We start from the raw sequence: 12,016 nt of genomic DNA, 5'->3' as shown, positions 1-12,016 counted from the left end.
ATTTCATATTTGCTGACTAAGATAATTGATGTTTGAACTCGAAAGATTGGTGAAAGACGTATGAACGTTTAAAAGAAAAAAGGCAATGGTTTTAGGTTCTAGTATGAACAAGAATATTAGGATCCAGGTACATTTGGATGACGAATTTCAAATAGAACCAAACGTAATTTAATAGAAATTTCACTGTGGAAACAGTGAGATTATAATTTATGGACGACATTTAAGCGACTCCAGAGTGACCTTGAAGGTGTCCACCTACTAAATAGAACCAAATGAGGGTTATAAACCAATGTGAGGGGTTAGAATTATGATTTACAGTTGATGGTTAGGGTTGGAAATTAGATTTAGGGTTTTCACCATGAACTGATATCATCTATAATGCCAAAACGCTATTTAGCTGAATGGATGAATGAATTTCGCCCCAAAATCTAAGATCTGCTATCCTAGATCTAATTGGTTCGTCCATAAATTATCATCTCGCCATGAAAACCTATTTGTCTGCTTTCTTTATAAGGTTAATATGTAAAATTCATAATCTTTCTCAATAATTTTTTTCCAAGAAAAATCAATGTAGTAGCAGATTATACAGATCCAACAGGATCCATCCAACCAAAATACTAATCTTTAAGCCACAATTCAACTATAAAAATTACTAATATAAGTACTAGTTGACCGAATTGAAGTATATGAAGAGATGAGATATTTGAATCTGTTACCAGTTGATTGAGATTCAATTCTAAACCGATGATAATCAAACTATACAGCTTAATGAATATTTCTAAGAAAAATACATCAAGACAAAAAAAGCGACATAATATACATGCTAATTTGCATGAACGTTTGTGGGTATATGGAATAATTAACTATTAGTACTAATTTCAATAGTTGAGATCATGAGTCAGTTGAAGCTAGATCACCATGGAAAACCTGGAAGCATTAGACGGTCCTGTGTTCGGGATCTTGGATGCGTACTGTTGAGAAGTCCCACAATAGGACAAAATGACCGTCCAGTGCTTCTAGGTTTAATTGACTCATGATCTCAACTATTGAAATTATATTATTGTCCACAAAAATCCCTTCTGATATTAATACTAATATTACTACTGTATATTGTTACTGTATGAAAAAGTTCCACGATGTAATGCATAGGCATAATAATCAACATTTTACTAAGCACAAATATGTACATTCTATTAACTACATGAATCTGCCTAAATTTATTACTAATACCACAGATATCGTGATTCTCATTTCCATCCACGATTATAAGGTTATCATTAGCGCCAAACATGATAAAGTCATTTGAATAAACTGAAAATATGCGGATATTAGGAAATTTGTTAAAACCTATTATATGATAATAGACTACTATTACATAATAAATAGTATCATTAAGAAAGCATTTTTTTAATTTTAATATATTACATATTCGACTATAAATTCAGTGAGAAAACTTTAAAAAAAAAAAGGCCGTCCAGTGCTTCCACGTTTTCAATGGTGGTCTGTCATCAATCGGTAGATCGACTCAATCAAAAACTTAATAATCTCCACAACCCCTATACTGGTAATTACCATGTGCTCACTAGTGACTAGCTTCGTGAGGGAATTCTCGGAGTTCTAGTGAGAAGCCGTGATCAGTGGAGATAGGTATCTACCTCAATATAATGGAAGATGATCACGCAATTTCGTGAATTGGATGAGGCTAGAGATTAACACTGTTGGATATCGGCTCATTGGTCTAGAGGTTAAGTGTTCGTGCGTGAAACCGAAGGTCCTTGGTTCGAGTCCCGCGGGCATAATCAGGGATGCGTACTGCTGAGGAGTCCCATACTTGAACGAAATGGTCGTCTAATGCTTTCAGGTTTTAAATGGTGGTCTAACATCAATCGATTCATGATCTCAATCAAAAACAAAACAATGTGATGGGAAAATTATGTGAAATCAACATTTTCGAACAGTAAGTTGTATATATTGACAATAATTAACTATTTGACTTAGTTCAGTCTTACCAATGAGATGGTATCACTAGTCTTCAACACTCGAAGTATAACTCAGAGTTGAGTGCATTCATCTATGTATTTGATTACTACTACTAGTAGTGAATAACTTGCTACATATAAATTGAAAGAAACCGAAATTTAATATAAATAAATATCACTACATAAGTTTCTTTACTCCTATCAAACCTACCAGGCCTATTTGAATATCTGAACTACCTGTTCCTGCCATCTAGATATTTCAACAAGTTATCTATCCTTGTTTTAATACATTATTATATCTATTAATCGCATAACTTATTCAAATGAGTTTGTGAAAAGTGTACAACCTTTCGTTGTACAACTTACAAAAGGTCCAATCAGAGACATTGTGGTTGTTGACAATATTCATTGAAAAGAATGAATATTATTCGGATGTTGACTTCTAAACTGCTAACATTTAACTGACGATCATTCAATATGTTATTGTTAGGATCGATCAAGAAGTAGGAAACGGAAACTTGTTACTGAGAATTCTATATTGTACCAAAAGTATATGATATTGAATAAAGCTGATGATAATAATAAATAATCTATGCAATTGTTTATGAGAAACATACAATATGCATCCGTTTGTTAAGTTTGATGATGATACATCAAAGGTACTAACACTACTTCATTATATAAAGGAAAACAATAATAGCATAGGTTTCTTTAAGACTATTGTTAACTCTATCATTTATTAATCATTATCAATTTGGAATACACAAACTATTACGATGACATAATCGGTTAAACCAAATGTAACAGTTAATAATAAGGGTCATAACTTAGTTATCAAGTAAATAGTTCTGTGCTTAACACACATTGTATTACATCGTTCTAGAAGTAGGGCATTAGTGATATCATTCAGTTGCTCTTAGCTAAGGTATGTGAAGTGCAAAAGAGGGGAAAATTTAGATTTTGACCTAATAGTCAATAGTGTTATTACTTTTATCAAAGTGGGATTCTTTCTTACCGAAAAGAATATGAAAATTTTCTTAGGGAAAAAATTGTGAAAACTATAACGACAAATATAGAGATCTAGATAAAAAAACAACAACTCGTGAATCCCTCAACACACCATCATCTCTCACACATAGACTTACCTGTGTTTGAATACGATTTACACCACGAATCCATAAAATACGTCCACCAATTCCCATATTAGCACCACCTAGTGATAATGGAGAGATTTCATCTTCTTCTTCATCAGCTTCACCGACTTCAATCGCATCTTTAATGTATTCATCAGCTGCATTTTCGTTAACACCGACAACTGTAGGACGTTTACGTTTACGACATTTACATTTTGGTATAATTGCATTTGGTACTGTATTAACAACCTATGATATTATGTAAATGGTAGATAACAGATAGGGGATAAGGTGGAAAAATTGACCTATTCAATATTTTGAGCAATAATCAACTAAGACAAAAACAGCTATAAAACCATGGTCTTATCATTACAGCACTGCCATTATCAATACCTTAAGAAAACAATAATTGGCCTTGAAGTGCATCAAGATGTAAATAGAGAATACTAGACATTTATTGGATTTCATTAGGGCTCCCACTATTGATAATAATCGACTTTATGTAATCATTTTTGATATTGAATTTCAGTCAGTCAGTTAGCTATAACGTAGGACCAGGCACATAAATGTATCGGTCCAAGTTGCCATACCTCGTTAACATGATACTGAATTTAGATTGTAACTATTCAAATCAATTTCGATATAGTAGTTTTCTGTATATGATACATGAATAAGAGTGTCAAGCAAAGCTTGACTGATACTATTACAACACATGATTAATCCATAATATCCCACCCTATTGGATTAAAGAATTATGTATGTGTATACGACAAAATGTAAGCAATAGTCAAAAACCCACCGATTGGGCAAAATAAGTTATGCAAACCACAAATTCAAAGTTCTATGTTCTTAGGTTCGTGTAATGAATTTCGATTCGTGTTTTGATATAAAAGAAGATTGGAATATGTAAGAATATGATTCGAGCCTACATTACAGTGGTTTAAAGCTGAATGCTCTGACCACTATGTCCTCGGTGAAAGAGTGAATGTTTTAAAAATTCAACAGTACATACACCCCCTTTTCTTTTTAGGAATTAGTAGGATGATAAACCTTCTGGCAGAAAGCTTTAGTCGGTTTCCTAAGCTATTGTAATAACTCCAGGCTAGATCTACACGACAACTTGAACACGAGAAAAGGTGTTAAATATGAAAAGAATGCTTTACTCCAAGGTTCCGTTTATGTACAGAAAATTTAGGGTATTTATAACATTTCAGATGGGATTAGGTTTCTGAAAAGTTCTGGGATCCTACACTAAACATAATAGCAGTATAGGTAATCATTCAATTAGAAATGTGACAGGTAATTCTTCACTTTCTAGATGTGTCTGAGAAACTTCTATTGAGTGCTGATTGGATAAAATGTTCTCTAGCATTTTCAAGGCTCTCTTGGGCTTTTTTCGAGGGATTTTCTGGATCTCTCCAACATGTCTTATAGGAAGAGCTTTAAGCATAAAAATACTGTGTTAGTAAGTAATAATAAGGCTACTATTACAACATGATGATGATTGTGTACACATAATTATTCATTTTCACTAACTATTAGATATTACAGTTGAGTGTAGTTTTGTAGTAATGACGAAGATTCTTCCTCTGTGTCTCTCTCTGTGTGTGAGTTACGATTAATAACAGCTTTGAAGAAAAACAGACTACAACATCAAAGAGGTTATATTTGAGGGTTCCAGGGATTGGAAGAATTGTTTCCAAAGGCATAGTTGATCTGTTTAATTTTCATAAAACTAAGAGAGAAAAAGCCTATCCCATTTCATTTGTTATTGATTTTTTCTTAATGTTTGTTTGTGTTTTGACAAGTTTGTTTCAGATCCTAAATGTGGTTATCAAGTGTTTTGATTGAATACATTTCAATTGTTATACATGATCATTCATAGATGGATTATCAGCTTTAGATTGATGTCTATACTTATGAGCTGGAAATATGTTCACATTCTCACAATTTCTAAAACTTTAGGCTCTTCTATTCTTACGTTATGAACTTTAAGTAATTTGTTAAATATATTTCTTATTTATTCCTCCAAGTTCTCAATGGTTACACTCGAATGTGCATTGAATTATTCTAGTTTTTTAAAATTTAGCCTGTTTATAGTTGAAGCTGATAATTATATAATTTACAACACAACCTTGTTGCCAACAAGAACTTGATCAATAGGATATTGGATCAACCATTAAGGACTAGATAAACATGTCATTGATCATTATTACGTGACTATCGCAGTCCTGAAGCAGGTCAATCGACAGAACAGATAGTTGAATGGTATTACCTCAAGCCCTTAAGCTAAGTGACGCTGATTCTAGTTCGGATCACACAGGATGAAGGGTCAATTCTTCACTTCTTCATGCTGGTGTCAACTAGCGAATAAACATGAAATGAGCCATATTGGTAGGTGTAGACTACCTGGTTGAGATCCGCGAGATAATAGCAACCGATGGTTGGAGACCTTGAATGACATGGCTCAAAATCGTTTGCAATGGCGCAAGTGCATCCACTCTTTGTGTTCTCCCAAATTCTAATCTTCTGAATTATTCTTGTCCCTTATTTTTTCTCTTTCCAAATTTGTTTCACTAGATTATACTCTTTAAATAACATCTTCAAACCCTAATCTTTCCGGTTACTGCTTATACTCTTTCTACCTCTACGATTATGGTATTTGAATTGACAATTGTATCTCTGTGCTAATATGGTATGGCAACTCGAACTGATATACGTACGTACGAAGTTCTACGTTGTTCCTGACTGACTGAGGAGGGGGTCTTCGGCAGACAACAAGCAACAGCGAACTGACAAAAAAGTAATTACATCATCACCATTCATAATAATAATGATAATAATAATAATGATAATAACAATAATGACCTTTATTAGTATTGTTGTTTAAGCAAAACACATACCTGACCCCAGACAAGTTCACCAACACCAAAGAATAAACACCAAGCCCATTGATCTAATTCTAATGCTTTTGTACTGAATGCATATGAACCAAATTGTATAATTAATGCTTGTAATAAAAATGTTACAAACCAAATTATAATAAATAATGGATTTCTATGTAAACCACTAAATACATTACGTTGTCCATGAATTTTTCTTGCATTAAATTCATTAAATAATGTCATTAATACTAAAGCATTAAATATTATAGTATAATGTTGTGTTGGTTCATGTACTGTTATCCCCGATACATTATCGACTTCCATTATTAATTGAACTAAAGGAAAAGGGAGAGAGAGAATAACAAAAATTGGATGGGGAAATGATTAGCATAAGATATAACTTTATTTATTGAGAAAGAATTGATCACTTAAAAAGTAACGTAGAATCTGGTGTATATGTGTATCGGTTCAAGTTTATCATACTACAAATCACCATATCAAGATAAATGCCAGATTATTACTATTATTACTATTGTTAGGTAGGTAGGTAGTAGTTAGCAGTAGAAGTAGGATATATTTGACGTAGATAATAAGATTCGAGAAGATATAATGAGGTAATAGAATAAGAAGTACAAGATAATTTTAAAGTTTAATATTTAAAGGAAGATGTTTGTGTAATTATGATCGATTTTCAGCAGTGTCACCTAACAAATCTGAAAATTGTTTATGATAGTTGCGAGGACAGCAAGCAAGTTAATTTACATCAGCCAATATGTCTCTGTTATAACGTGAAAAATAATGCTGCGGATTAAGGGTAGCGAATTATTGATCGGACCAAAGACGCGCAAACACGTAGAACGACCTAGGGTTCTGATTGGTCTCGCTTCCCTGTCTAGCCCACCCAGATGAGTCCAGAACGCAAGTCACAGCCTCGGATATATGAATCATTATATTTCAAACATACTTTGTTTATATACCAGTCAAGCAGACCACAACGTACCACAAAATAGAAAATAACATTGTACAATATTGGCCAACAGGAAAATAACACGTTAAATAAATATTGACCAATAAGATGATACTATTTCATGTCCAAGGATAGCATTAGGCTTAACAGGATAATTTTTGGGATATTTTCCTGAATATCCCAACAGTCTCAAACTAACAGTTAATGATTTCATGAACTAATGATATGTTTTAGTTTGGTCATAGCTTTAACAAAAAAGGATACAACTGTTATCCTTCAAATAAATTCCTTATAATTCGAGATTAGAAAAACTTGTTAAAACTGAGAAGGCTGTTGAATTTGAAGTTCATTAAAATCATGAACTCATCTAAGTTAGATCACCGATGAAGCCATGAAAGGGTTGAATGGCCGTTTCATTAAGCGTTCGCGCACGAGTTTGAAGGTGTTGAGTTCGACTCTCGCCTATGAGATCGTAGATGCGCAATAATGAGTAGTTCTATACTAGGAAAAAACGGTCATCTAGTGCTTCCATGTTCACCACTTAACACATTTGACTATGTGCAATGACAATATGATGATGATGTATAAGTCTCAGTTATGAAACGTCTAATTGTTAAACATGTAACTATGCACTACTATGAATAGTTATTTAAAAGAAAATATGAACAATTGAAGGTAATTAGCTCAGGAAGTACATATGCTGAAGGTCTTTGATATCAACAAGATATAAACTTACAAATACTAAAGTGAATTTAAGAATTTCCATCGGGATATATAAAAACATGTGTCCAAACTCGTTTAATATTATTTCTTAGCCTAGTTAGGAGTGTCAACGTGGGTTGACAACAAAAAAAGCTGATCACGTCGGTATATCAATAATAGACCAGACTTTCAAGTTTTATCAACCAATAGTATCACATGATTCAAGGACATATGTATTTATTTTCGACCAATCAAATTGACTTACCATAAAATAATAAGAAAAATATAACACCCAATTGATATAAAGAATGACCTAAGATATTTTTAGCCATTTGTCTACTGATCAATGGTTGAGTACGTCCATATGGTGCACGATCTAATAATTCCACTGATGGTTGTTCTGTAGCCAACGCTAAACTAGCCAATGTATCCATAATTAAATTGACCCATAACATTTGTATAGCTTTCAATGGACTATCCTACAAATGATTACAAGTATTTTATTGGAAGAGGGAGGGGAAATGGGGTAGGGGAATAAGAACAAAAAATATACAATAAACGAATCAGTATAATAGATTGAAAAATTAGAATTAAACAAAACAACGGAACAATTGTGGAAAGAAGTGTGGCGAGACCAACCAGATTTAAGATAACAGGTCTTGGATCTTGGGGCGAAAACCATTCATCCATTTGGTCGAATATTGTTTCGGCATTATAGTTGATGACAGTTTGTGATGAAAACCACAAATCTTATTCCTAACCCTAACCATCAACTGTAAATCATAATTCTAATTCTTCATATTGCTTTATAGCTCACATTTAATCCTAGTAAGTAGGTGGACACCTTCAAGGTCACTTTGGAGTCGCTCAAATGTTGTCCATAAATTATAGTCTCACCTCAATTGGTTCGGCCCTATACTCTACGCTAACCCTAAGTGGTTGCACTCTTCATGTGTATGAATATCAAAGGGATTTCTGAACGTCACTAGATACTCTCGCCTATTTCAATGCAATTAGACAGTGGCCAGCGCAAAACTTTCTGAGTAAACGTTGAAATCTTGGATGGAGACAAAACAAAGAATATCGGATGTTTTCTAGAGGCTTAGGATTAAGATCGCCCAGTAGTCTGTTAAAAATATTGAAATAGGTTCGATGTATCCAACACGTAGGAAAATATCAAACAGCTTTGAGGTCATTTCAGTCATCCATCCAAAATATAAATCTCTATTAGAATCTATCTTCTTAAAGAAATTTCTCAGAAAAGAAAATGTCCCATCACCAAAGTTCCATTCAGCTTGAATCTGATCATCTAGCGTAAACTAATAAATTCGAATTGTTGTACAGACATTAATTTTATCGACCGTTCTAGAGCATGAATTTCTCTGATTCAAAATTTATTCAGTAATAGTGTTGTGAACGAGAACACAGGTAGAGATAATCGATTGTATTTAAATACAAAATTACATAATTCGTTATTAAAATATAAGAATCATACACTGAATACTTCATTTCAATAAAGCCAGAAAAAATATTGATGCAGAAAGCCAATTGATGTTCGTCTGATTCCAATATCTAGGAAATGGAATCTACCTTCAACTTCATATTTCCATAATAAATTTTATATCCTTATGTGTTTTATTAAACAGACTGAATAGGTTCATGGAGTGCTTGTGATTGGTGCAGACAAGAAATGTGTCATCAATGTATCTACAGTAGAGTGTGGTACCACCGATTATGTGTTTAAGCTTTTTCTGTTCCAGGCTTCCCAGAAATATGTCGGCCAGAATTGGGCCCAAAGGGCTACTCCAACAATTCGACGGTACAACACATATTTGAGTTTAAATTTTTTTTATACACAAAAACACGAGCTGTTTAAATTCATGGATTGGTAAAGGCAGAAGTTCAGGATATTCACATATGATCTCTGCCGTGTCTTCCAAGGGGATATTTGTAAAGAGCGATGAGACCATTAATTTATCAGAAGCATCAATATTTGTTCTGGCTTTATTTAAATTCATAGAAGGAACTAATTGCACGAATACTTCATTTGTAAATTCCCATCATTTGTATTTCACATTCTGTATGGTTCTTCCAGTTAACAATTATAATCTATTTTCCCTTCTATTCTCTTTAATTCGATCTTCTTAACCTTCTGCTTCTAGGTTTTTTTTTACTTCCGGCTGGTGTGACATACTACTTATATCGACAAACATAAGTAGCATATACCACATTAGTACACACCAAACATCATCGAATTTAATTATTCTACTATGAATATAATTAAAAATTTACTAAAACTATTAGCAACAGCCTACTGTGGGAGAGGACAAACCAGATCACAGCGGAGGAAGAAATCAGGATGAAGCGTTGGAAGCGGATAGGACACACATTGAGGAAAGCACACAACTGCATCACAAGACAAGCCCCCAGATGGAGTACACAAGGCCAAAAGAAAAGAGGAAGACCGAAGAATACATTACGCCGGGCAATGGAGACAGATATGAGAACAACAAACAAGAATTGGATGGAACTAGAAAAGAAGACCCAGGACAGAGTGGGTTGGAGAATGCTGGTCTGCGGCCTATGCTCCATTAGGAGTAACAGGCGTAAGTAAGTAAGTAAAACATTTCGTCAAGACAAATTTGCTGTACGAAACATTGGAATTATTGATGAATATTTCTATAAACGAAACAAATTTGTAATTGGATAAACAAAAAAGTTGACTGAAACTGTCATTAGTTGTCATCACGTTACATGAATATGTTATATGGTATGTGCAATAGCAGAACTTCAATAAATCCTAGAACTACACAAGATTAAATTATTCTATTTAAAACAACTAATATACTCTTCTCGTGGCGACAGTATTGTTTACGAAATTGAGAGGATGAAAAGAGAACGTCCAGCGCTTTAACCGGATCCCAAACTGATGGTGCACATGTGCTCCAGTGTCCTGAGGGAACAAATGGCGTATGAACCAATTATTGGTCACCGGCTACCATAAGACTGGATTTCCTTACGTTGCTCCACTACCTTGTGGATCAGACCCTCAGGTCGAAGGCTCTAAGTGTGGCCCCCTAAGAAAACCACCCACTTCAGTTTGGTCACCCGGATAGTATCACAGCCCTCACACATATCAAATGAGATCTGTGTGTTGCATATATATTTGGTGCCTCCTTGTACCAATATCTATGTGTTAAAATGAATAAATAAATATAGGATTAACAATAAGATTTCCAATACATATGTATAATATGACAGAACTATTCAGCTTAATTGAAGTCATTCCATTAATTGACTTTAAATCAATCAATGAAATAGGAATTAAATGTAAAACCGGAAAATAGTAAAAAAACAATCCAGTCAATACATTACCACCTAGTAGTAATTCTTTGAAGTGTGTTCACAACATATGAAGAAGAAAATCAAATGTTTCATTCAAGTAACAAGACAGAATCTAAAAGAAAAAAATTAGATTATGCAATATAACAACATAATTGATTTGCAAGCAATGATGGATAGCGGCTAGCAGTGGAATCCAGGACGCGCGTTTCGTCCTATTTGGGACTCGTCAGCAGTCTTAAAACTCAATGGGAAGATACAAGCCAAACAAAATACCAAGTGAATAATTGATTTATTTTTATACTTTACATTATTTACTTAAGCTATATAAACGATGAATTAGACCGATATTAAATGGAAGAAAATAGGTTGTTTATATTTCTTGTCTATGAAACATGATAATTTTGAAATGGCTATTTATTTACTTTTATTTTAACACATAGATATTGGTACAAGGAGGCACCAAATACATATGCGCCACACAAATCTCATGTGCACCATTGGTTTGGAATTAGGGTTTTCCAACTCCCGTAGGAGGACTCTCCATGTCCGAAAACCCGGTTAAAGCACTGGACATTCGCTTTTCGTTCTCTCGATTTCGTAAACAGAACCCCCCACGAGAAGGTAGTGAGTAGGACTTCTCTGAATAAGTAGTACTAATATTAAATGTCCAACTATAATCTCAGTATAATTTGTAGGAGGTTTCGTGAAGATTGTAGAATTTTCGTAATTCAAACCACAAACTGATCTTAGACTGAATACTAGTAGAAACGAAGAGGTATTGAATAGCTATTTCTTTCCAGAATGAGACTATTTGACAGTGTTCATCCACAACTCTGCCTCAAGATCCAATTCTTGGAGTTCTGCTGAGAATTCATGACCAGTGGAATTCAACCATGTCGGATATGAGACAGTTATCCATCAAAGACAATAGAAGGTCATGGAAATATCGTGAATTGATTAATGTTAAATACGTATAGGATTAAATGCTAAACTAGTGATTTGTAG

The 12,016-nt window shown here is 33.7% G+C and overlaps 1 protein-coding gene across 2 annotated transcripts in view; it reads right to left on the bottom strand.

Moving 5' to 3' along the window:
• ATP2B1_3 (ATPase, Ca transporting, plasma membrane) overlaps window positions 1–12,016 on the bottom strand; it is a 163,999-nt gene that overhangs the window by 20,146 nt on the left and 131,837 nt on the right. For both annotated transcript variants that reach the window (XM_012937249.3, XM_051216531.1), the window contains exons 14-16: window positions 7,932–8,145; window positions 6,016–6,332; window positions 3,125–3,361 (exon numbers count right to left, since the gene is read on the bottom strand). In XM_012937249.3, coding sequence (XP_012792703.2) covers window positions 3,125–3,361; window positions 6,016–6,332; window positions 7,932–8,145 — 768 coding nt within the window. The remainder of the gene's footprint in view (window positions 1–3,124; window positions 3,362–6,015; window positions 6,333–7,931; window positions 8,146–12,016) is intronic.

Source organism: Schistosoma haematobium, chromosome 4 (assembly GCF_000699445.3).
Source record: "Schistosoma haematobium chromosome 4, whole genome shotgun sequence".
Classification (NCBI taxonomy): domain Eukaryota; kingdom Metazoa; phylum Platyhelminthes; class Trematoda; order Strigeidida; family Schistosomatidae; genus Schistosoma; species Schistosoma haematobium.
The sequence above is the reverse complement of the archived record's forward strand: the minus strand, read 5'-3'. Positions and strand labels throughout refer to the sequence as shown.